Source organism: Entelurus aequoreus, linkage group LG08, assembly GCF_033978785.1.
Source record: "Entelurus aequoreus isolate RoL-2023_Sb linkage group LG08, RoL_Eaeq_v1.1, whole genome shotgun sequence".
Lineage (NCBI taxonomy): Eukaryota > Metazoa > Chordata > Actinopteri > Syngnathiformes > Syngnathidae > Entelurus > Entelurus aequoreus.
The window spans coordinates 45469284-45497282 of record NC_084738.1 but is presented as its reverse complement, the minus strand read 5'-3'; the positions used below and the strand labels follow the sequence as shown (position 1 = coordinate 45497282).

At 40.4% G+C, this 27999-nt stretch overlaps 1 protein-coding gene across 4 annotated transcripts in view; it reads right to left on the bottom strand.

The window, feature by feature from the left end:
• The window catches only part of dtnbp1b (dystrobrevin binding protein 1b), a 105746-nt gene that overhangs the window by 37678 nt on the left and 40069 nt on the right, over positions 1–27999 (bottom strand). Inside the window, exon 1 of one of the 4 annotated variants that reach the window (XM_062056609.1) lies at positions 9571–9890. The exons of the other annotated variants lie outside the window; for them this stretch is intronic. Coding sequence (XP_061912593.1) covers positions 9571–9616 — 46 coding nt within the window. The 5' untranslated portion in view covers positions 9617–9890. Of the gene's footprint in view, positions 1–9570; positions 9891–27999 lie in introns of those variants that run through there. 4 annotated transcript variants of the gene reach the window in all.

Sequence of the window (27999 nt, the reverse complement as noted above, 5' to 3'; positions counted from 1 at the left end):
GACATAGCTGTGCAAATAATACAAAATGTATAAAACTCAGATAAAAAATAAATTTGCAGGCAGGCACTTTTTAATGCTCAGCTACTGTCTTGTTCTAAACCCCCAATGAAAATGAAATGTAGCATTTAGACAGGCTATAGTGCAGCAAAAGTCATCACGTGTCTGCCACAATCATGTGTGTTCTTAAATGTGTATTCCACGTCTTCCATGGCGAGAGCAGTTTTGATTTGGGCTACCATGGTAAACAACTAAAATGAATGTGTTGGGCATTGTTTCATCCAGACATTTGTCCAAATGTGGCCGAGTAGACGCATTGTGGGTTTCTTAGATGTCGTCTACATTGCTAAAAGAACAATATAAGAAAGAGAATTCCCCTGCCATCTTCCACTGCACCAACAAGACATCAAACTTGACTAAACAGAGTAAGTAAAAGTTGTAACAAAGTTTCTGTATGTAAACCAAGGAAAAATTATTAACTTTTTTAGTGGTGCCCGATGCGGCGCATGTCCAATTTCCGGTACCGAAGGAGGGATTAGGCTCGCCAGAAATGCGCGATGGCACGGAGAGCTTCATGTCTGACTGTGGCGCGTTCCGACGAGCCCAGTCCCCCATGTAGAAACATCCTCTAAACACTAATAGTAAAATATTCTTGTATGCATAAGAATAGTTTTTAGAGAGAGATGTGGGAGACCAAAACCCACGGCCAGCTATTCTAACAAGAAGCAGTGACCAGAAGTAGCGGTTGCTTTCTAGTGACAGCCAAAATTGTAAGCAGATAAGAATTATCTCTTACTATCTGAAAACTATTTCTCTTCACACAATAGTTTTTTTTTTTTAGGAATGATGAATGCAACCGATGCATTGCCCTAACACACCTGATGTACGATACATCATTTAAAATTTTTTTTTTTTTTAAGAATACATTTTTAAAGACGTTTATAAGCCATCTCCATGCTTACTTGCTGCGCATATACGTCAGCAACCAAAAAGAGGTTTTGTAACTCGTAACCTGTTTCAAAAATGTTACTTTACCAAATAATACATTGCGAGAATTTGTTTCAATCAAAATAATGTTGAATCGAGAACAGATTATTAATTGAATAGTCACCCAGAAAAATCGTAATCGATCAAATCGTGAGGTGCCCAAAGACTTTCACCTGTACAAGGTACATAACGTGGACTGACGTATTTACGTCATCAATGATGTTGACAAAGTGGACAAATCGGCCCAATTCTAAATTTTTAATTTCATTTGCAGAAGCTAATACAAATAATAACAGAAGAAATGAACAAATTAAAAAGATGATTTGACAAAAACAAACTATCTTTGAATCTCAGCAAAACTATCCATCCATCCATCCATTTTCTACCGCTTATTCCCTTCAGGGTTGCGGGGGGCGCTGGAGCCTCTCTCAGCTACAAAACTAAAATAATGCTATTTGGTAGCAGTACAAGAGAAAGTCAAACACAAATACAGATAGACGGAGTGGATGTTGAAAGGGTAAAAGAAAACCCATTTTTAAGTATATTAATAGATGATTAAATTAACTGGAAACCTCATGTAAAAATATACAACATAAAGTTGCAAGAAACACGTCAATAATGAATAAAGCAAAATATGTGCTGGACCAAAAATCACTCCATATTCTCTACTGCTCACTAGTGTTACCATATCTGAGTTACAACCACAAATGTGCGCTTCATTCACTAACGGTGTTACAAAAAAGATCAATTAGAATAATACATAAAGTTGGAAATAGAAAACATATAAACCCTTTTTTACTGAATCAAAAATATTGAAATTCAACGACCTAGTGCATTTACAAACAACTTAAATGATGTAAAAAGCAAACTATAACCTGCTACCCAAGAATATACAAAAAATATTCTCAACAAAAGAGAAATATAACCTTAGAGGAAACTGTAATTTAAAACATTTGTTTGCACGTACAACACTTAAGACCTTTAGCATATCAGTATGTGGAATTAAAATATGGAATGGATTAAACAAAGAAATCAAAAAATATAAAATAATAAGAAATAATATGATTCAGTTTAAGAGACCGTTCAAACTACAAGCACAAAGAAGAACAATTATTTATCTTGAACCTTTTAAAAAAAAGAAAGACAATAATTAATATGTATTTATATTTGTTTACCTACTTATGGCATATTTATTTATGTATTATTTATTTATTCACTGTTCTGTTACAAACAGAGAACACTGAAATGGGATAAGACTGCTATGATATAAAAGGGGGTAGCATTAAATAAGCTCTGCTTCTTCCTACTCCTTATCGGACACACTGTAATGAAACAACTGGAAATATGGGATGCATTACATTGTAATTGGATTGTATGCATGTTCAAACTGAACTGAACTGAATTATTTATTTTTGGGGAAACTAGACTTAAAAGCTCATGCGTAGGTCATGCATGCAAAATGATAAAAGACTTCAAAGTGTACCTGTATTGTGCAGCCACATTTAAAACATGTTTTCTTGTCCAGTCATATACAATGTCATAATAGTTTTCTTAAAGGCCTACTGAAACCCACTACTACTGACCACGCAGTGTGATAGTTTATATATCAATGATGAAATCTTAACATTGCAACACATGCCAATACGGCCGGGTTAACTTATAAAGTGCAATTTTAAATTTCCCGCGAAATATCCGGCTGAAAACGTCTCGGTATGATGACGTTTGCGCGTGACGTCACGGGTTGAAGCAGACATTTTGGAATAGCACGGTGGCCAGCTTAAGTCGTCTGTTTTCCCCACATAATTCCACAGTATTCTGGACATCTGTGTTGGTGAATTTTTTGCAATTTGTTTAATGGACAATGAAGACAGCAAAGAAGAACGCTGTAGGTGGGATCGGTGTATTAGCGGCTGGCTACAGCAACACAACCAGGAGGACTTTGAGTTGGATAGCAGACGCGCTATCCGACGCTAGCCGCCGACCGCACCGATGATCGGGTGAAGTCCTTCGTCGCGCCGTCAATCGCTGGAATGCAGGTGAGCACGGGTGGTGATGAGCAGATGAGGGCTGGCGTAGGTGGAGAGCTAATGTTTTTAGCATAGCTCTGTCGAGGTCCCGTAGCTAAGTTAGCTTCAATGGCGTCGTTAGCAACAGCATTGCTAGGCTTCGCCAGGCTGGACAGCATTAACCGTGTGGTTAAAGGTCCAGGGTTTGGTTCGGTGTCTCCTGATAGTAGAAGTAATAATAGTATTGTTGATCTTCTGTCTATCCTTCCAGTCAGGGGCTTATTTCTTCTGTTTCTATCCGCAGTTAAGCACGATGCTATCACGTTAGCTCCGAAGCTAAAGTGCTTCACCGATGTATTGTTGTGGAGATAAAAGTCACTGTGAATGTCCATTTCGCGTTCTCGACTCTCATTTTCAAGAGGATATAGTATCCGAGGTGGTTTAAAATACAAATCCGTTATCCACAATAGAAAAAGGAGAAAGTGTGGAATCCAATGAGCCCTTGTACCTAAATTACGGTCAGAGCGAAAAAAGATACACCCTGGCGTCCTGCACTGCCCTCTAATCCTTCACTGTCACTTTCCTCATACACAAATCTTTCATCCTCGCTCAAATTAATGGGGTAATCGTCGCTTTCTCGGTCCGAATCGCTCTCGCTGCTGGTGTAAACAATGTGCAGATGTGAGGAGCCCTTCAACCTGTGACGTCACGCTACTTCCGGTACAGGCAAGGCTTTTTTTATCAGCGACCAAAAGTTGCGAACTTTATCGTCGATGTTCTCTACTAAATCCTTTCAGCAAAAATATGGCAATATCGCGAAATGATCAAGTACAACACATAGAATGGATCTGCTATCCCCGTTCAAATAAGAAAATCTCATTTAAGTAGGCCTTTAACAGCAGGGTCGCAGTCAAGAATTCTGGGCCCTATTATGATGTGTAAAACATCATGTAAATTAAGAAAATATTAGGGGAATGTTGCAAATAGTCAATAAATCTGAGCTAAAAAGGAGCCACAGTTATATTCAGGAAGCACATTGCTGATGCATCCTATAACAATGTGCCCTAAACAATGTGCTTCAGCTGGAATAATTATAACGTTTGTAGTGCGAAGAATACTATAAAATAACAGTGTCTACTGCAGCCTGTCGCTTTTTGTGCAACCTCCAGCAATGAACTGTTCCTCATATGCTAACCTTCATCCCGCTCTGTCATTATCTGTCATATTGCTATCGACTGTGTTCATCAAAACTCCTATTGTTCTCCTGCAGTGCTCAGTCTATCTCGCCATTCTCCACCTGTTCTCTCCATTTTATTTTAATCTTGCACCTTTTCTCTCCCTCCATCTTCAACTTTATGGCCTTCAATGACTTCTCAGTCACCTTTGCTGCACCTAAATATAGTGTGTCCTTGCCATGACATTTACATAGTATGAAGTGGTATTAATTAACACCTCCTATCCATCCGCACAATGACGCTCATTGTCACTGAGAGGGAAGTCGTTGGGTTTAAGCCACTGCACAGTGTAGAACCGCCTGTGTTAAAATATGCAACTACGCATGTGCCCTCCACTTGAACTCCCTCCAGGACCAAAAACTCAAAGCTCTTGGACCAAATCTACAAAGACAATGCAAATTGACTGGGCCAAAGTACATTATGTTTACATATCTAAATATTCAAATAAAAGCATGTTACTTGCTAATGTCGTAATGTGACTGTTCGGCTAAAGAAATAAGGATACTCTGCAGCTCTTTGAGAAAGAAGGTGGAAGGAGGACAGGTGGAGAGGAAGCAAGAGAAGAGACAAAATAAAAAGGACAAAGGAGGGAGTGAAATGATGTCTCACTGGCAGTTGTGTACGAGCTGTGTTTAAAACTCCAATAAAGTTGCAGCATCTTTAAATAACTCACACATAGATCTATTTTTGTATTATCTGCTTGTGGATTATGTAAGTACTGCGCGGATTTCCATTTTTAAATATGACAGTACTTTTATTTTTGAATTTAATTTGTTTATTGTGTATATAGGACTGTAACGGTGCATGTACAGTCGTGGTCAAAAGTTTACATACACTTGTGAAGGACATAATGTCATGGCTGTCATGAGTTTCCAATAATTTCTACAACTCTTATTTTTTTTGTGATAGAGTGATTGGAGCACATGTTTGTCACAAAAAACATTCATGAAGTTTGGTTCTTTTAAGAATTTATTTTGGGTCTACTGAAAATGTGACCAAATCTGCTGGGTCAAAAGTATACATACAGCAACATACAGTATAAATTTTGGTGATGTGGAAAAGTTACAATCAAATCAAATTAGCTTCATGGCACGGCCTCTTAACTTCATGTGAGTGATTATGATTGACGACACCTGTTGACTTCTCTGAGCCCATTTAACTAGGGCTCATGTGATGCAGTCATTAGACTCGGTTACAAACGCAACAATGTAAAAGTCAAGGAACTCAGCACACATCTGAAAAAACTAATCATTGACTTGAACAAGTCAGGAAAGTCACTTGGAGCCATTTCAAAGCAGCTTAAGGTCCCAAAAGCAACTGTGCAGACAATTGTTTGTAAGTGTAAAGTGCATGGCACAGTTTTGTCACTGCCACGATCAGGAAGAAAACGCAAGCTATCACCTGCTGCTAATAGAGAATTGGTCAGGATGATCAAGAGTCAAATGAGAACCACCAAAAAGCAGATCTGCAATGAATTAGAAGCTGCTGGAACACAGGTGTCAGTGTCCACAGTCAAGCGTGATTTGCATCACCATGGACTGAGAGGCTACCATGCAAGAAGGAAGCCCTTGCTCCAGAAGCGACACCTTAAGGCTCGTCTAAAGTTTGCTGCTGATCATATGGACAAAGATAAAACCTTCAGGAGGAAAGTTATGTGGTCAGATGAAACAAAGATTGAGCTGTTTGGCCACAATACCCAGCAATATGTTTGGAGGAGAAAAGGTGAGGCCTTTAATCCTAGGTTGGGGTAGTATTATGCTTTGGTCCTGTTTTGCTGCCAATGGAACTGGTGCTTTACAGAGTGTAAATGGGACAATGAAAAAGGAGGATTACTTCCAAATTCTTCAGGACAACCTAAAATCATCAGCCCGGAGGTTGGGTCTTGGGCGCAGTTGGGTGTTCCAACAGAACAATAACCCCAAACACAGGTCAAAAGTGTTAGAGCAGGGGTGTCCAAAGTGCGGCCCGGGGGCCATTTGCCGCCCGCAGCTAATTGTTTACCGGCCCGCCACACATTCTGGAAATACTATTGTAAAAATAAAAAAGAACATTAAAAAAAGTGGAATGAGGTGAAATCTAACGAGAAAAAGTTGCAATGTTGACACAAAAGCTGCCATGCAGGCTGTTTTTTTTTTCTTTTGTCTTTCTTTATTTTTCTTTTTTTGCCATTGCTCAAAAAAAAAAAAAAAGACAAAAAATCCATGTTATAATGAATTATTTTCAGGGCTCCAATTACTTCAAATATTTCACTTTAAAATGTTTTATGTGGTAAATATTGCATATATTGTGTCGTAGCCATATAAAAACACCAAAGTTTTCTTTGACAAAAGCGCATAAAACAAACAAAATAATTGTTCCAGCATAAAATCGACAGATATATCTGAAGTTGATCTCGTAACTTAAATTTTGAAAGTAAAAGAAAAACCTAATAAAAATGTATCACTTTATGAGTGGGGCACCTTTTGTATCCCAAATATATTTAGTGAATTTTTATTTATCTTTTCACTGTGATTACTCAAAAATATGTAAGAATTAAAATCGTCCTGCATTATTGATATTTAAGGGCTCTAATTACTAAATACTGCATATTTCGGTTTTACTATAAAAAAAACTAAGCTGTTTTTGACAGAAAAGCCATAAAACATTTTTTTTTAATTTGTATTACTTTATATCAACTTGAAGTTGATATAGAGATTTACTGTAAGCGTTAAATAATTTAAAAAAAATAACAATCTGAATTATTTTTAACATTTTAATGACTGAGACCCTTTATGGTCCCCGGGACCCCTACAGGTAAAATAAATAAAAAATCCATATATTTTGTTATGGTTTGAAAATGAAAAAATATCAAAATGGCCCCCACATGCTTTAATTTTTCCGTGTGCGGCCCTCAGTGGAAAAAGTTTGGACACCTCTGTGTTAAAGGAATGGCTAAATCAGGCTAGAAATAAGGTTTTAGAAAAGCCTTCCCAAAGTCCTGACTTAAACCCCATTGAGTACATGTGGACAATGCTGAAGAAACAAGTCCATGTCAGAAAACCAACAAATTTAGCTGAACTGCACCAATCTTGTCAAGAGGAGTAGTCAAACTTTCAACCAGAAGCTTGTGGATGGCTACCAAAAGTGCCTTATTGCAGTAAAACTTGCCAAGGGACATGTAACCAAATATTAACATTGCTGTATGTATACTTTTAACCCAGCATATTTGGTCTCATTTTCAGTAGACCCATATTAAATTCATATAAGAACCAAACTTCATGAATGTTTTTTGTGACAAACAAGTATGTGCTCCAATCACTCTATCACAAAAAAAATAAGAGTTGTAGAAATTATTGGAACCTCAAAACAGACATGACATTATGTTCTTTACAAGTGTATGTAAACTTTTGACCACGACTGCTTTGGTACAAGGGGTCAGGTTGTGATTTGTTTATCTACATCTATAACATTTTCTTGTTTCATGTACATTCCAAACTTGCTCATTTGGAATTTGATACTTTAGTGATGTATTTTGCCTCAGTTACATCAGTGGATAACTCCATATATGGTAGATTTTACCCAAAGAGCTTTGCGCGAGTCCGCCATTGTATCCAGTTGTAGTCCAAAGTTGTAGTCAATAAGTTCCTTATTTATCTAAATACTCATGTTATGGGACAGACTGGCTTGTACATGCATACTAAAATACTGCACTGTTGCCGTTTGTAATAAAAAAGTAGTGTGTAGTTCTAACTTATGTCAGTATAGCCGATATAGAAGTGTTAAAAACGACAACATGGCTGACAGGGTGGAGATGCAGTCGAAGGGGGCTTGGCTTGGAGGGGAACTTTGGCACTTAAATAAGACCGCCCACAAAGCGACGCATTCTTAAGAGTCAGTCAAAAAGCGGCTTGAAGATGGTCTGTAAAACATGATCTCTGCACCAGACCAAAGCACCACCATTACATGTTATGTAGACCACAATGATCTGTTTCAAATTAAGTAAAACTAATTATAATACGACCTCCTTTGAAACACTTGGCCTTCCCGGTAAAATATGAACTATGTATTTGAGAATGTTATTTTTTGGAGAATTACCCTAGTAATACAGTATATTTGTGTTTGCCCTGTGATGAGGTGCCGACTTGTACAGCGTGTACCCTGCCTTCCGCCTAAATGCAGTTGGGATAAGCTCCAACGGATGGATGGATAGTAATTTACAGTTGTTTCACTGCAGAAATCAATAAAGATGTCTACACAAAAGGTCAATCAGTTTTATGTGTAGCATTTTGTTCCCTTAGCGGACTGAATATTTATTAAACCGCGACCTAAAAAGCGAGGTCCCAAACCTAAAAAAAATGTGATGAATCTTTCCAATTCAAAGGATTACATAGCACTTTTTGTTAATGTGCCTCGATGTCAAGTATCATAGCATATGTGTTCACTTTTGTGGAAGTAAAATCCAATAGATCCCAGTCCACCATTAACAATTATTCTATAGAGTGTGGTTATGTAACACTCTGCTTAGAAAACTGCAGGCTGTAGCCAACTTGTGGTCGATTGCACCGCTGCTAGCAAGAAGGTGCCGTGATGGATGCGCGTTGACTCGCGTCCAAACAGAAGTTACACAATTACTTAGGCATAATGAACAGCAAAACAAATAGCAAGCTAATAAAATGCCGCACTATGTCACGTGTTTGTGTTGCTAACAGGACCTTCAACTAATAAGGGTAAATAAAGGGTAGGAAATAAGACGCTGATTGTGGAGAAAAAGGCAAATGAATGCCTGGAGGATGATAATGGGAGCAGTGGATTGAAAAAGAGGGAGGGTGCAATAATAATGGAAGCAATAAAAAGCCCATTCCGCTAACCTTCATACCCACCCCCCTTCAACATGATCTTGTGCCACAGTCAAGGCACAGTACTGTGTGTGAGTGTGTGTGCATGTGTGTGTGTGTGATACACATGAGTCAATAATGAGTCACATCATCTTATCAATCACCCACAACTTTGTGTCTGTTTGTTGCTCAAGGCCACAATGAAGCCTCACACATCAGCATGCCCTCCCACACGCCTAATAACTGTTACACAGCAACAACAAATTGTAACCTGAGCCATCATTGTAGTGATGCACAAACTACTATGAAAAACTCAGCTTTTTAAAAATGTTTATACTATAAGGTGGCGCTGTAGAGATCATATATTAAGACACCATGTTATTATTATTACTTGTGTTTCGTTACACTCCTATACTTTTTCTTACTCTTGTAACACATGTCAGATTCGCCTTCAAAATAAAAGCTGAATGACACAGGGGACAAAAAGGAGGTGTGACATACACAAACAAATCCAATAAAAAAAGTGCTTACAAGAGTTCCTCTGGCTGCCATCGGGTGCACCAGGCGAGGTGGACATCCCGCCTGCTTTGATTTTTTTTGTTTGTTTTTCCCCTACCGTCACAGGAAAAGCAGCAGCTGCGGAGACGAGACGTTCCTACACCCTAAAGTCCGCCGATCACAACGCCATCTGCCCGCCGCGCATCCTCACACGTGCACACACACCTTTAAAACTGCATTCTCGCGAAGATCACTTCCTGTGTTTGTGACGCCGCGTTGAACGAGAGCACATGTGCACGAGCAAAGGAGGAGATGCTACGCCTGTGTCGAGCTTTGGCGAGGCGAGGCACTTGGCATAGAGAGAGAGTGAGAGAGGAGGCGAGTGGAGCTGGCTGCTGCGATGGGTGAGAGAGTGAGGGGCGGGGGAGGCTGTACACATAATGAAGCGCACAGATAATTATGTGTGTCTTCCTGACCTGTGAACGCCTCTCATCCTCAACCGCGTGCAGCTGTGTTGACATGGTACAGAGGTCAAAAGGTGCAGCCTCGACTAGTTAAACACTGAGCAACTACTAAGGTGCGTTTAAGGGCCGTCGGGAAAATTAAACATCCATCTCAACTATACACTTGCGTCCACACCCGCTGCCTCGAGGGAGGGGTTGCGGGGGGATGTAATCCTCCTACTTAACATGATGCTGTGAAGAACATCCCACTCCCACCAATCTTTATCTCCTCCTTCACTCGTTTCCTTCACCTCCTCCTTTTCCTTTCAATGCATTTTGAGTATAGCTGATGGGAACCATTATAAGAATCGTTTGCCTCTTCGGTCCCGGCGTGCATGGCTCATTTACACTGACAACCAGGCTAAAATTAAGATGGGAAGATGCACATTCACATCGTCATGACTTTGAGTCATTAATGGACCAATCAAGCGAAAACAAATATGTGCAAACAGACACCTTTCTCAGCAGAGGGAATATGATTTTAAACGGACTTCATTAGGACAATCAACACCACCTCAGAATCAAAAAGCGTAATTGTACAGCACACGTGGCATCTTAAAAGCTGAGGTTTAAAGTGGCAATTAGAGGTCCAATATAATAGTATTGTTCATCAATAAAGGCTCAGAGGTGCCACAACAGTGTGAAAATCTAATATTAATGCTGAAATTTAATAACTTTAAAAGTGCTTTTATTCAGAACACATTGTTTTATGTCTCTGTAGCTTTAATGCTAATGATCTGTATTACTTCACCCCTGTCTCTGACATAATATAGTTTGTGTCAACATAAATGAGTTAAGCAGTAGTAAAAGTGTGCAACACTAGCATAGCTATGTGAGCTACAGTGCTAACCATAGACATCTTATAAGTAGACGCAGCATTGGCTGCTGTGACGCGAGAAAATCGGCCGCCATCTTGAAGTGGTGATGAGGAGCCGGCGAGCAACCTAAACTGACAGTTGACAGGTAGAAAACAAAGATGCCAGGCTGGTGTTCAGCGTTTTCCTGCTCAAATGAGCGGACTGTTGAAAATAGGAATCGGGGTATTACTTTTCACAAGTAAGACTTAACATTAACGTACTATTGGTTGTATTTTGTGAAAATAATATTACCACAGAGTTGAGAAGGAGCAAAGATCTTCAATAGTACTGAAATCGTAGCCGCTAGCAAACAAGAGTATGACCATAATAGAATTGCTTGTCAATTAAATTAATTACATTTAAAAATGTCATACTTGAATAACATAAAGTTGAAATAAATTATGAAGATAAAGATTGTAAAACATAATTTGGTTCTTTCTGAATCCAGTGAAACAGATTATAATGATAATAATGCATTAGATTTATACAGCGCTTTTCTAGACACTCAAAGCGCTTCACAGAGAAGTGAGAACCCATCATTCATTTTTACAACTCATTCATTCATTATTCATTCTCCGGTGTGATCGGCACCGGGGGCAAGGGTGAAGTGTCCTGCCCAAGGACACAACGGAAGCGATTTTGGATGGTAAGAGGCGGGGAGCGAACCTGCAACCCTCAGGTTTCTGGCATGGACGCTCTACCCACTACGCCATGCCGCCCACATATTGGTGGTTTTAGCTGATATAAAGACTTTCAGGTGTTTATATATGTTTATGTTTAAGTATTTGGCAGACGCTTTTATCCAAAGCGACATACATAAAAAATACATATAAAACAATCACTGTAAACATGATAATTTAAGGGAAGAATGTAATACAAAATATTAATACAAAGTGTCAAGACAGAATAAACTATCTGCTGCTACAGCAACAGAGTTACAGTCTATAGGTCCCCAAGATATATAGATATCTAATGTATTCAAACATTGTTTATGTAGGATATACGCATGTATATATAACCTAATCATATTGTTTCTTGAACTTAAAAATATCTGACCGTTTTTTCCCTCTTCTCTGGGATTATATTCCCAGTTTTGATCTCTGACGTCTGGTCACTTATAGCATATAAGAATATTCTATTACTGTTAAGCAAACTATGAATAATAAAACACGCCAAAACATGTGTCCTTTATCATAGCTACACGTACGACAAAAAACGTGTGAAAATCAGTGGTATTCAGTGAGGTGAGATTAATTAAATGCGCTGACAGTTCATTGCTCCTGCCAAATGAATTGCACTGAGTGGAGCGGATCACCACTCCAAGATGGCGGCCCCGCGTCTCGTCAGCGCCAGTAGGCAGTAGTGGTCGATGCTGCGTCTACTTATAAGATGTCTATGGTTTTGATTGATTGATTGATTGGAACTTTTATTAGTAAATTGCACAGTTCAGTACATATTCCGTACAATTGACCACTAAATGGTAACACCCAAATAAGTTTTTCAACTTGTTTAAGTCGGGGTCCACGTGAATCAATTCATGGTACAAATATATACTATCATCATAATACAGTCATCACACAAGTTAATCATCAGAGTATATACATTGAATTATTTACATTATTTACAATCCGGGGGGTGGGATGAGGAGGGTTTGGTTGATAACAGCACTTCAGTCATCAACAATTGCATCATCAGAGAAATGGGCATTGAAACAGTGTAGGTCTGACTTGGTAGGATATGTACAGCGAGCAGAGAACATAGTGAGTTCAGATAGCAAAAGAACAAGTATATACATTAGAAATACATTTGATTATTTACATTTGGTTATTTACAATCCGGGGAGGTGGGATGTGGAGGGGGGAGGGTGTTAGTCAAGGGTTGAAGTTGCCTGGAGGTGTTGTTTTAGTGCGGTTTTGAAGAAGGAGGTGCTAACATTATACACTCTGTAACATTATACACTCGCACTTTAACCAAAAAAAAACAAAAAAATCTCCCTCGAGGCAGCGGGTGCTCAGCTTGAAGACTGAGGAAGACCAGACGAAGCTGGTGCTCCCATCGTCGCAAGTGTATAATTGTTTTTTTTTTGCAAATAAAAAATAAATAAATAAATCACATGTATTCACAGCCTTTGCCATGAAACGAAAAAATAAGCTCTCGTGCATCCTGTTTCAACTGATCATCCTTGAGATGTTCCTACAGCTTAGTTAGAGTCCACCTGTGGCAAATTCAGTTGATTGGACAGAATTTGGAAAGGCATACACCATACATACGGTCAAACACTTGACAGTGCATGGCAGAGCACAAACCTTGCATGTAGTTAAAGTAATTGTCTGTAGACCTCCGAGACAGGATTGTCTCGAGGCACAAATCTGGGGAAGGATACAGTATCTGCTGCTTTGACAGTCCCAGTGAGTACAGTGGCCTCAATGATCCGTAAATGGGTAAACATTTTAAACCTCCAGGACTCTTCCTAAAGCTGGCCGGCCGTCCAAACTGAGCGATCGGGGGAGAAGGGCCCTAGTCAGGGAGATGACCAAGAACCCGATGGTCATCTGTCAGAGCTACAACATTCCTCTGTGGAGAGAGGAGAACCTTTCAGAAGGACAACGATCTCTGCAGCAATCCAACAATCTGGCCTGTAAGAGTGGCCAGACGGAAGTCATGCCTTTGTAAAAGTTTGCTAAATGGCACCTGAAAGACTCACAGACCATGAGAAACAAAATTCTCTGGTCTGATGAGACAAAGATTGAAGTCCTTGGCGTGAACTCCAGGCACCATGTTTGGAGATTTTAACAGGTCTGTGTGGATAGCGGATGGGTCGGACGATTTTCGGTGGACGGTGGGTTCCGAGGCTGGATCGCTGCCCTGCCAGCTTATGTATGTTTGTGTGTATTTGTTTATATATGTGTGTGTATGTATGTAATTATTAATAGTATTTATTTTCTTTTAGACGGGTGTCCCAGGCTGCGTGTTTGGGGCACAAGAGTCCTGCCGACCACCCCCATCTGGGTGTCCTGGTCTGCTGGGTCGAGTCCACACGACTCTGTGGTCTGTTGTAGCACCTTGGTGTGCCGTGGGCATGCTGCGGTGTTGCTCAGCGACCAGCTGGTGGATGTCTTTTTTGTTTTTCTCTTCCCTCAGCAGGAGGCTCCGCCACGGCAGTTGCTGGATGTTCCATCTCTATAGTACGGGTCCCTGCAGGGGTGGAGCGGGTGGTTCCCGAGGACCCGTGCTGGACGGTCCTGCTGCAACCGACTTGAGTGGGGCAGCCAGGGCTGACCTCCCCGTGATTTGTAGCAAAGTTTGCTTAAGACTTCTTTTTTTTAATTGTTTAAACCTATCCTCCGCAAAGTGATGGCTGTATACACGGGACAGGCCCATCTAGCAAAGGGTGGGTCAAACACAGTCCATAAAGGAGGTTTTAAATTTTCTTCATGACCTCATAAAAACCTGGAACTTCATTTATTAGAGCGCCTCCTCTCTCAAAAGTGGAGCAAACAAGCGAGGGAGATTATTTTTGATGTATGACTTCTTAATAAATTTCCATGACCACGGGCACCGCCAGGAGTTCTGGGACCCATGGAAAAAATCTAATTTGGCTCAGCATAATCCTATTTTTGGGGGCCCATGGTCAATGAATGATCCTTGGAATTGCCCTATCCCCCTTTATTTGAAGCGTAAACCCCACCACTTCCTTTTTCACATGTTCTGCTGTAAACTTTCACAGTCTCAAGGCACGAAGCAGAGCTGACGCTCCCAAACAGAAGGCGGCCTTGCCAGACAAAAACTGACAAGCTGAGCCAAGACAACTGACGGATGAGAGAGCGAAAAAGCGGAGACCTAAAAACCCAGTTGCCTAGGAAACGGACACACTGGGTGCCAGTTTTATGTAATATCTGCATGGATTCCAGCCCAAACACTTCAGGCCTTGTACAAACTTTTCAACTTTTAGTGTGAGAAGTCCAACAAGACCTAGGAGATAAGCGGTGACATTGTTCCTTTTGCACGGGGAAGCTGGGATTTGCACCTTAACTGTTGATCTTTACATGTTTAGACATGGTGCTGTGAAAAAGCAGATTGTTTGTGTGTAAGCAGTGATGCTAACAGGAGCTTAAATTTTGCTTTTGTTTGTCTTCCAGTGCTGTGGGATAATGTAAACACTGACAGCACAAAGTAGGCCTGCACTCGTGTGAAAAGACGCAATTATTACTGCAACAAAGTCCAGTCAGATGAGGCTGGCAGAAAGAAGACCTTTTTAGAACAAACTGTCAAGTCGCTACATTACTCCTTACTCCTCGGCTGTTACTTGTCATTGTGTTGACTTTGTAATTCTCTGGTACGTACGAGTGTTTCTGACTGACGGTGACCCAAACTCCAAAAAACTTGTTGCCTGGCAACGCTACACATCAGGCATGTTTCTCCACTTCCTCTCTCGTCGAAGCGTGCCGACATATTTCGACATGACAGCAGAAATAGAGTCGTTTTCTCAGGCTACAGTACGTGTCTCTTGCTTGTTTTACTACCTGAGGAGTCAAAGAGAAAGATGGATGCTTACTGGATACGTTGGTTGCAACCACAAGTCAGGCACGGCAACCACTGGGAAGACAAGAAGATAAAACCAACTGCCATCAGTGTGTGAATGTGATGTATAATGTAAAGTGCTTTGGGTATCGTTCCAGGTAAAGTAAAGCACTATATAACTACAGACCATTTACCATTTAACAATAGAAAAGCCACAACATTTTTAATACTTCGAACCATTTCAAAACGGGTTACAAAAGTTCCTAATTTAGCTGTTGACGTATGCGGTTCCAGATTGCGTCATTTCCAGTTTTATTTTCTCAAAGCTATTATTACTATATTTGCTAATTTACTGTTCATAGTTGGTTACTTTCTGCTGTAGCGTGGATCTATCTACACTTATGTTAAAATATAATAAGCACTTATTATTCTATACTTTGCATTAGTTTTCGGCAATACTACAAATGTGGGTATCGTTCCAAGAATAGTAGGTGGCATGCAGGATATTATCAGCGACCAATAATTATCAACCTGTAATGGCAATTACAACATCACATCTATAAATGTGATAATGAAAAATCAACCCAAAAAATTTGCCAATAATAATAAAGGCTTATCATCTCCATGTTTGTCGCTGGTCTCCCTGTTGTGGCTTGTGTTGTTGCCTGGCTCCTTAGCCCCTCCACTCCCCTAAGGTATATCCACATATTTGGGATGTCAAGACGCTGAGACCTGCCGTAAAGAGGGGCAATCGCAGCATACGTTAAGTTACAGGACTGATGAGAAAGAGCTTAGTAAGAGGTAACAGTTTGAAAGAAAATACCTTGGAGCAAAGAACTTGATGATAAAATTAGTATTTTTTTTTTTTTAATGGATGTGGATTGGGTGGTCGGTTGTTTCTCTTCAGGTTTGTGTGGCGTCGTGTGGATTGACTTCCTGTTGGGCGAGGTCCGTGTCTGTCTGTTTCGGCTTTCCGCTGTAGGGGTTTGTATCGATGGCTTGGTGCGAGGACAGTGCAACCCTTTTGTTTGGTGTGGGTGCTGTGGCTCGGTTGTTTGGGCGATGGTGTGTTTGTGCGGGTTTGGATTGGGGAGTGGTGTTTCTTGGTGGGGGGTGGCGATAATGTCTTTTGTTTGCATGTTGCCCTTTGGGCTGGCGAGCAGACTCGCGCTGGTTGTTTTCCATACTTTTGTCGGCGTGTGGTTGTCTGTTGTATTTTTTCGGTTGTTTTAATTTGATGCGGTAGTGCTGGCCGCCGGTGATTTTGCAGTAGTTCTCACTGCTGTTGTTTGTTTGTGGTGCGAGCGCCAGCAGTTGCTAAGTCTGGTGCGGGGGTTGGGCCCGCTATTGTGGTGCACTGCAGCGCATGCCCATGGTGGTTGTTGGGGCTGGCGGACTTGCCGGCTTCGTTTTCGTTTATCGTTGTGTTGGTCCGCTTTTTGGGTGGCGGCCCGAGCCAACCTTCACACTCAGCAGCGCTGTCCTTTGCACCCGGTGTTGTGTCATTGTCTTGGTGCGCGCTTGTCGGAGACCAGCCATTTGGGAGGGTGGACAGATCGGCCGATTCTCGGTGGATGGTGGGTTCCGAAGCTGTATCGCTTATCTATGTATGTGTTGTGTACATATGTAATTATTATAATGAAATTTTTTTGGGGGGACTGGTGTTGCCTTTGGAGCGTGCTTGCCCTGCAGGGGTTGGCGTGCCAGGTTGCTGCAGCGGGGCTGCGTGTCTGGGGCTCTAGGGTCCTGCCGACCACCCCCTTCCGGGTGCTTTGCTTGGTGGGGGCTTGCTAGATCAAATCCTTGCATGCGCCTCGGTGTTCCATGTGACATGTTGGAGTGTTGTGCGCCGGCCAGCTGCTGGACTGGCCTTGTGTGTCGGCGTGTCTGTGATCTCCCCCCCCCCCCTTGTCTCTCGGGGTGTGTGGGGGAGGGGGGAGCTCCACCAGGGCGGGTGCTGAATGTCCCATCTCCGTCATTGGGGTCCCTGCCATAGCCGACTTGAGTGGGGCACTCATATGTATAGCACGTTTGAAATAAACTTAAACCATAACCAAATGGACAAGTGATTGACGCGGAAGCGTCACTGATCACTCTGTGGGCGCTGAAAGCTGTGTGTCCCCCTCCCTCCTAGACAGCAGGAGCACTCAGCTCACACACACAAGTCTTCCAACACGTAAGAAACAAGGTCTTAGTTGGAGGAACTTGTCAGTAAAGAGGCAGAAGAGGCACTGTGGGGAGACACTAGCCGATTTACACAGAATGCTGAACGCCACCGCCATATGCCGTCCGGGAATCCCCACCGCTGTTCTGTTGCGGTTCGGCTGTACAGCGAAATAGCGCTGACTTATACGAGATCTTGCGAAACCGTGCAGAATCGTGTGATAAAGTAAATACTGAAGTAAACACCACGGAACGTCTCAAGCTTTGCGAGCGTCCGTGATGGCATTGACTTGACTTGATTCGTGGAAAAGACAACTTTTTTTAATTTGAAGCAAGCAACAACAATACAGTAAGATCATTCGTGGCACGCGTTGAAGACACACACACATCTACCACAAACTATGACCCTGCTTCCATGACAGCTGGCATTTCACAGAGGACCCCATATGCACAAATAGCTTCCCGTCATACGCCTGTATAGGATTCTTTAATTTTGGACATCCAGAATCAACATTTGGGTCAACAAGGTGAAATTACGTCTGAAAACCTTTTAACAAGTTGACTTCATGTCCGTCCCCGCCAGTGTAAAATGTGATCCACCTCAAAAACAAACTATTTTAAACCGGATAATTTATTTTGTGTTTGTGAATAACTTCCTGTCTAACACAAGCAGAGCTTGGGTATATTGAACCGGCGTGTTGTAGCGAGCGGAAAAGATAGAAGTCCAGCAGATATTTAGCGCAGAGGTGCGGAACTTCGCTGCCATATCGGTGCCGTCGGTGGAAACGGAATCACTGACTTGAAAAGAAAAGGAGGGCGTCCGCCAACATGGCGATGACGTTCCGCAGCCGATTTGCATCGTGTGGAAAATAAGGGTAAGCCTCCAGCTCGCTAGCGATGACGCTACATTGCTTTGAGGACACCTTTATTTGTTTGTCGCTGTCAAATTTGCAGGACACATCTTGAATGTGTCATCAACATGCATTATCACAATATGGCGATAGTATTAAAAGCTCTATCGATTTGTCGGCCAAATCTATATTGTTTGTATGGAGGTTAATATGTGTCTTTATTACAAAAGCTTTTTTGACACTGAATTTATGTAGCTGAATGTTTTGCATTTAAATTTTGTGAGCGGAATATTTTTTTTTTACATCTAATTATGCTGACAATTTCATTGAAAGACAATGTCAGTGTATAAAAATTCAGTGAACAAAAATTCAGTGTATAAACACTGAGTGTAAAAAATATTCATTGTATAAAAATTGAGAGTAAAAAAAATTCAGTGCTGAAAAATTAAGCGTAAAAAAAAAAATCATGCTGAAAAATAAAGTGTCGAATAATTTGCTGCTTCAAAAAGTAAGACTCACTTCCGGTAAAATAAGACTGAAGCAATCAATCCTGTCTCAGAACCAGCCAAAGAGGTGTAAAGTTTGAAGTCACGTGACATAGATCTTGCAAAACAGCATTAAAAAAAAGGTAGTTAACTGGGCTACCTTGGCATAATACAAAATACTAAACACTTCAATGCGGCCCGCTGAGGTTTTTAAACTATAGAAATGATTCCAATGGTTAAAATATGCACTAATGAGTGACATTGGCTTCACACAGAAGAGGCACGGAGCAGAGTGGGCGGGGCAGCAACAATCCTGTAACCGCTAACGCTAGTGTCAGAACGCAGCCTGATTTCTACAGCAAAGTTCTGTACAACAGTGACATTATGTCTGGCTTTATTTGTCGCCATGTTTATTGCACCTTTGTTGTTCCTGCTCGATTATTCAAGACGTCGATCAAGGAGGTAATCTGCAGTACAGGAGCAACGTTCATATATTCTCAATATTCAGTGTTTTATTGTTCATAGTTATTATTGTATATCCCACATTCTATATTTTATATACATTCTGTCCGTCATATCGTTCAGCAAAACAAAAACTAAAGTTCATTCCGTTTTTGAGATGGCCTGTTTAGTTTTATTTAATGAAAAAGACACAGAGTTGTTTACAATTAACTCAGCCGTATTATTGTTTGCGCCGTACTGATATTACAACATTGGTTCTGCTGCTGTTGTGTTGTGCAATACACTGTATGTATGATATACACCACTTATATAATAAACGCTTCCTTCATGTTCTCATGCATTCTAAAACATTATTAAATGTAATGATCCTCCCCCAGCTCCCGGCTACAATCAGAGTATTTACTGTAATACAACATTTTTGAAGTCTCAACAGCCTCTTAGCATAAAAGGGGAACACTACAACACACCACCATCTAGTGGTTCAAGCAAGCAAGCCACATGACAAAATGGATGAAAATCTGGTGTAGAATAGGTAAAACAACACACATGTTTACATGTAATTAGGAAGGAACACAGATGCTTCATGCCAAAACGCACTGCAGGCAAATGCATTAGCAAACTACACTGGACAGCTTGTATGGTCCGTCCAAAAACACTTAACTGGAGATCTTTATTTGAATTAAGCATCACCTTCTCACTACTTAGGTTGTTATTACATGTACATGGTTGCAGTGAGGGGTAGTCTCCCTCTACGACTACTGAGGTCATGTCTGTTTTGTTCTGGCAGAGATGTACATGTATTTGATTGGGACTTTAATACATCACTGTCTCCATCTAGTGGCTGTATGTTGCAATACAAGTAGAGTACTACAACTGTAGTTTCAATTCTGACCTTTTGTTGCGATCAACAGTACACAATTGACTATAACCTCGAAAGGTTTGGACACGTTAGCTCATTTGTATTGGTTTAGTTTTGCTGCATTTATTGAATAATTACGTGGTGATTAGTTCTAAAAAAACAGGTCATGTGAATTTTCCGCCGGGACACATATTGCTTACTTTTAATTCAGGTTAAAAATTGACCAAATACCCACTACAGTACTTCATCCAAACATTTTTTACATTTACCACTGGTGGAGGCTGAAGCTGCAGCTGAAGCATGGATACGACATGGTTATTTACCAACATTTAGCCTTTGTCTTACTATATGAGATGCTTCTATTATTATGTTCCTCTTCTGGAGTTATGCATAGTGCAGATATTGCATCTTCATGGAAATAAGTAGAAATCAGTTAATGGTTTCATTTAAAGGCCTACTGAAATGAATTTTTTTTATTTAAACGGGGATAGCAGATCTATTCTATGTGTCATACTTGATCATTTCGCGATATTGCCATATTTTTGCTGAAAGGATTTAGTATAGAACAACGACGATAAAGATTGCAACTTTTGGTATCTGATAAAAAAAAGGCTTGCACCTACCGGAAGTAGCGTGACGTAGTCAGTTGAACATATACGCAAAGTTCCCTATTGTTTACAATGATGGCCGCATGAAGTGAGAGAGATTCGGACCGAGAAAGCGACAATTTCCCCATTAATTTGAGCGAGGATGAAAGATTTGTGGATGAGTAAAGTGCAAGTGAAGGACTAGTGGGGAGTTGAAGCTATTCAGATAGGGAAGATGCTGTGAGAGCCGGGGGTGACCTGATATTCAGCTGGGAATGACTACAACAGTAAATAAACACAAGACATATATATACTCTATTAGCCACAACACAACCAGGCTTATATTTAATATGCCACAAATTAATCCTGCATAAAAACACCTGCGTGTTTGTTATGCTAGCTCCTAGCTCCTCTGCTAGCTCCTAGCTCCATAGAACACGCCAATACAATTCAAACACCTGATCAACACACACAATCACTCAGCCCAAAAGACCGTTTACCTAACCCAAGGTTCATAAAGCTTATATATTTTTAAAAAGTTACGTACGTGACGCGCACATACGGTCAAGTTATCGAATGTTTAGCAGCCAAGGCTGCATACTCACGGTACCTGATATTCAGCTGGGAATGACTACAACAGTAAATAAACACAAGACATATATATACTCTATTAGCCACAACACAACCAGGCTTATATTTAATATGCCACAAATTAATCCTGCATAATAACACCTGCGTGTTTGTTATGCTAGCTCCTAGCTCCTCTGCTAGCTCCTAGCTCCATAGAACACGCCAATACAATTCAAACACCCGATCAACACACACAATCACTCAGCCCAAAAGACCGTTCACCTAACCCAAGGTTCATAAAGCTTATATATTTTTAAAAAGTTACGTACGTGACGCGCACTTACGGTACGGTACGTGTTATGCTAGCTCCTAGCTCCTCTGCTAGCTCCTAGCTCCATAGAACACGCCAATACAATTCAAACACATGATCAACACACACAATCACTCAGCCCAAAAGACCGTTCACCTAACCCAAGGTTCATAAAGCTTATATATTTTAAAAAAGTTACGTACATACGCAAAAAAAAGCCAAAGCTGCATACTCACAGTAGCACGTCTGCGTCTTTGTCATCCAAATCAAAGTAATCCTGGTAAGAGTCTGTGTTGTCCCAGTTCTCTACAGGCGTCTGTGTATCCAAATCAAAAGTCCTCCTGGTTAGAGTCTCTGTTATCCGAGTTCTTCCATCTTGACTGCATCTTTCGGGAATGTAAACAAAGAAGCGCCGGCTGTGTACTGTTGTGGCTGACTACGTTCGAAAAATACGTCCATTTCGCACCGACAACTTTCTTCTTTGCTTGCTTGGCTTCCTTCTCCATAATGCAATGAACATGATTGAAACAGATTCACGAACACAGATGTCCAGAATACTGTGGAATTATGAAATGAAAACAGAGCGTTTTCGTATCGGCTTCAATGTGGAAGGCATACCCGTGTTCGTCGGGCTACGTCACGCGCATACGTCATCCTCAGAGGCGTTTCGAACCGGAAGTTTAGCGGCAAATTTAAAATGTCACTTTATAAGTTAACCCGGCCGTATTGGCATGTGTTATAATGTTAAGATTTCATCATTGATATATAAACTATCAGACTGCGTGGTCGGTAGTAGTGGGTTTCAGTAGGCCTTTAACTGCAGTGTGAGCAAAGTAGAGATGCGCGGATAGGCAATTATTTAATCCGCAACCGCATCATAAAAGTCGTCATCCACCCGCAATCCACCCGAACTAACATTTTATCAAAACCACAACCGCCCGCCACCCACCTGTTGTTATACATCTAATATAGACGATACAAGGCATTCCTGTTAAAGAAATGAGACTGATCCAATGCAGCAGAGACATTCAATGCGTGCCACGCAATAATATCTCTTGGCCACGCATTAGAGCATACTTGCCAACCCTCCCGGTTTTACCGGGAGAGTCCCGGTATTCAGCCGGAGCTGGAGGCCACGCCCCCTCCAGCTCAATGCGGACCTGAGTGGGGACAGCGGCGACAGTCTGTTTTCACGTCCGCTGTAGAATGATCGAGGGCGAGTTCTTGGTTTCTTATGTGGGTTTATTGTTAGGCAGTTTCATCAACGTCCTCCCAGCGCGGTAACAACACACAACAACAGCAGTCACGTTTTCGTCTACCGTAAAGCAGTTCGTCTGCCGTAAACTGCAATGTTGTGACACTCTTAAACAGGACAATAAAGCCATCTACTGGAAAGCCTTCAGAACACTGAAATTCAAGTATTTCCTTTTATTTATATGTATAATAAAATAAAAAATTAAAAATTAAAAAAAAATATATATATATATAGGAAATACTTGAGTTGGTGAATTCTAGCTTAAATATATTCCCCTCTTAACCACGCCCCCAACCACGACCCCGGCAGGCAGTGTTGCCCTGTTTGAGACTGTCACAGCATTGCTGTTTACGGCAGACGACCTGCTTACGGTAGGACAAAAATGTGACTGTTGTTGTTGTGTGATGTTGCCGCACTGGGTAGACGTTCATGAAAACTGCCTACAATAAACCCACTTAAAGAAACAAAGAACTCGCCCTCGATCATTTACATGGGTAACAACATTTAACTATGTTTTTTTTTTTCTGAATTGGTTCAACCGCCACCCGCCCGAATCTATTTAAAATCTATTTTTTTCGTCATAAAACCGCCCGACCCGCGTTTTACCCGTGGACTCCGCGGGTGTACCCGCTAACCGCGCATCTCTAGTGCAAAGTCTTTAAAAAATGGTGGCAACAGCTGAAAGCTACCTCCAAATTGAATAATAGCAAAAGCAACATTTTGTTTCCTCCACAAGATGGCAGTAGCCAGAAATAACATTAACATCAGTGCCTCCCTTTGCAACTGTTGGTTGTGCTTCCTGCTGCTTACATGAATGAACTTATCAGCACTACCAAATGCTGCCTAAGTCTTTGCACCTTATTGTTAATACAGCATCAGTTCTGTTTAATAAAAGAGCATGTGGTCAAAAGACTTTCTATTCAGGTTAAAATATAGCTAATTGTTCATGTTTCATCTGCATATAATTAAACATTTTCTACTGGCGAGGGCTGCTGAGGCATTTGAGACTATGTAAACCGAGGGCAAGTTACCCCAGTGATAACTAACCGTGATAAACAAAGCAAAACTCACTAGATGGGAAGGTACTGTATATTAACAATATCTTCCAGTACTACTACTACCACCATTTAATTATTTACTGACCTAGAAAATCCTCCATTCTTAATGTCATGCTCAAAAGTCACAAAAAGTCAGCTTGCTTTTTGTTTGTCAGAAGGAATTTGGGCTTTGTGATCACTCAGGGGGAACTTTGCAATGTTTAACATGTTGAACAGTAAAAAAAGACAATCCGATTTGTACACTTGCAATAACAAGCATCAGTTAAACACAAAAACATTTCGGGGTTAAAAATAATAAAACATTATGTAGTCTGTATGCTTGGATATAAAAAAACTGCTGTCGCTAGTGCACATCCGTATTTCCTGCTTCATTTCTCCTGAATGCTCATCCACTCGCGAATGTGGCTTCTTCGCTCGCCGCCCCCAGGCAATGTGACCAAAAAAAGAAAAATCAATTTGAGTGCATATGCAGATGCAGCATGTTCGTTCTTGAACTAGTCTTATCTGACCATCTTTTCCTCACTGATTGCTTCTGCATCGTGATAATCCATGAAAAACGAAGTAGCTGACAATAAACTTTAAAAGTATTTAGGGCATGTTAACAGGAAGCCATACAAAGTGAGGTGAGAGAAGATGTGTGAACTATGATGGTGATGATGTAAGCTGCAGGGCAGAGATTTACCCATGAGCCTTTGCACCTCACATGGAAAAAGGTGGTGGTGATGATGCTGCAGGAGGCAACACTCTGACCTGCTACTTGTCAAAATGTAAGGTCAAAGTTAAAAAGTTTTGTGTCACAACATGCTAGCCACTGCGAAAAACGGCAAATAAGTCGTAGAGAAGTTGTAGTTTCCACAAGAATTCCCAAAATGTACGAATTAGTGTAAACAGTATGTCCACTACATCACAAGTATATATTAATTAAATGTTTATTCAAGTAAAATTAAAGGGTTGTTGTGTTTTACAATTGTATTTATATAAATCTTTTAATGCAATTTAATTTTTTTATGAATTTTTTCCTCCGAATTGTTCTTTAAAAAAAAAAAAAAGGGTATGATTTTGTTTGATTACTCCAATTCTATTCAGTATGTTTTAGGGTTGTCCGGTATACCGGTATTAGTATAGTACCGCGATACTAATGAATCGGTACCGGTCCCGCGTCGAAGTCACGTCGTGACATTGCTAGTTTACGAGCAGACGAGCATGTTCGGCGGCACACAATCACGGACTACCTATGAGCAGACATAGTGTGTAGACAGAAAAGGGAGAACGGACGCATTTTGGCTTAAAAACTAACGATAAAGGTGAAGTTATAACACTGAAACGCCCTCAGCAAGAGATGCTTTAAGACATGGCTAGCTAGCTAGCGGCTAACGTCCATCCGTTGTCGGCAGTGTTTTAGCTACTTCTAAATCCCTAATCCTGGTCTCCATGGCGACAAATAAAGTAAGTTTCTTACAAGAATCATCCCTGCAGGACGAGGATTAGCTAAACATGATTCACTACACACCGTAGGAGGATACAATAACTCACCGGCATCATAATGTAAACAAATGCCATGGGTAGATCTACACCTAACATCCACTGTAATGGTATCAAGTACCGGCACATATCTAGTCGATACTACTATGATTACGTCAATATTTTTTGGCATCACAACATCTTCTTTTGTTTAAAAAAAATGTATATTATGTTTATAAACTCAGGAAATATGTCCCTGGACACATGATGACTTAAATTATGACCATTGTATGATCCTGTAACTACTTGGTATCTGATTGATACTCAAATTGATGGTATCATCCAAAACTAATGTAAAGTATCAAACAACAGAAGAATAAGTGATTATTAAATTTTAACAGAAGTGCAGACAAAACATGTTAAAAGAGAAAGTAAGCAGATATTAACAGTAAATGAACAAGTAGATTAATAATACATTTTCTACCACTTGTCCTTAATAATGTTGACAAAATAATAGAATGATAAATGATACAATATGTTACTGCATATGTCAGCAGACTAATTAGGAGCCTTTGTTTGTTTACTTACTACTAAAAGACAAGTTGTCTCGTATGTTCACTATTTTATTTAAGGACTTAACTGCAATAAGAAACATATGCACCCTTAAAATGTTTGTTAAAATAAAGCTAATAATGCAATTTTTTGTGGTCCCCTTTATTTAGAAAAGTACTGAAAAGAACCGAAATAATTTTAGTACCGGTACTGGTACCAAAATATTGGTATCGTTACAACATTAGTATGTTTATTATTGTTTCTTTTTGTCCCTAATAATCTGTTTTTCAAAAAAACGTATGCATGAAAAGTAAAATATTTGCTCAAGCTTCAGGAATTAACCTGTGTAAAGCTGGTTTTATTCTGCACAGCAATCCAGATCCATACATAATACTCTGACAGCTTTAACTCATGCAGGTTTATGGCTTACACAGGGAAACAATAATACCTCTTATGACGAGCTAGTTAAATATTTTCTTCAAGAATTACATTTGACCTAATTAAAAGGTGTACCTAATAACTGAGTGATCTTTCCTGTCACTTATTGCTATTTGGTAGTAACTACATGAGAGATACATCACATTCGCATGTTATTGAGTTGCACTAGTTGTCTGACATCGACAAATGTGGCTTATGTGGGTCAGGTTTATACAGCCAGCGCACATTAGGACTTATTAGTGTGCTCCATTTAACAGGATTTAACGTGTAAAAAAAAAAAGATATTTGGTTTTGACAGGTCTCATTCTGTCACAAGTACGAGACGCCTCAGTGGGGCGAGGAAGTAATTAACAACGGAAACGATTAGTCTGATTGAAGCAGGAGTAAGGCAAGATTCTGAAGGAAGGAGAAAGAAACCTGACAGAGACTGGCGCACACTGGACCATTACTGCTTTGAGAGACAAAACACTATCTTCTGGAAAGTCTATACTTCCATGAAAGCTGTCATGTGCATTTTTACTTACTTTTTCTAGCTAATTTATGTCTAAAGTGACTTACTTTAAAAAAAAAAATCATATAAATCTAATTGCTAAGGATGTAGGTTCACTGTAAGGCAATAAAACAGGAGATTATTTGCATTCCACAGTCTTAACCCTCTGCAAACAACATGTAGTGACAACCCACATACACACGCATATTCAATGCGCTCTATGAACATCTGTTCCTACAAACTTGGTAACATTAGCACATTTGCAGGAATTTTAAGTAAACAGATAAAAACAGTATACAATAGTGTCCATGTGTGTTTTCAGAAGTTACAGCTATTATGCAAAAGTTACTTTTTAATGATAATCTAACAGCAATGCCAGTTTATGTTAAGCAAACAATTTATTATCTGCATGATTTGGTTCTCTTTTGAGAGAAAGAACTGAAACGGTTGGTTTTGAAGTCAAACAGTTTTTTGAAAAAGCAGGTTTCATTACACATCTTAAAAATAAAGTGCAAAGCTGTGCCAACTCAAAGGGCCTGATTTACTAAGATCCAAATACAACGTGGTAAACAGTGTGAACAATCTATATACTATCAGTGGGCGTGCTAGCATGCGTGCGATTTACTAAGACTGTGTGTGCAATTGTAAAGTAGTGCAGACCGCCTTATTGAAATGAGGATTTTGCGTGTACTTTTTCAGGGCATCACCACTGTAATATTCACAGCCAATGAATACCCTATGTTGGATGAGTGGCATTTTAATCAGGCATCTGTTTAGGCAACTACATACTCAAGGTGGCCCGGTAGGGGTCCTGGCTTGGAATGAGGAAGTCAGTAGACAACACAGTTAACGGTAGAGAAGTTGGATGTAGATGACCTGTTGGAATAAAAACACAACTCAAAGCCTGAAGAAATCGTCCTGCAGTTTATTCCATACATGGGAATATTACATGGTGTCAGAATAGGGGAGCAGAACCGACACTAACATGGAACCGACAGGAGTGCCGTCGCCCCGCATGGATTGGGACTCTCTCGATTTAC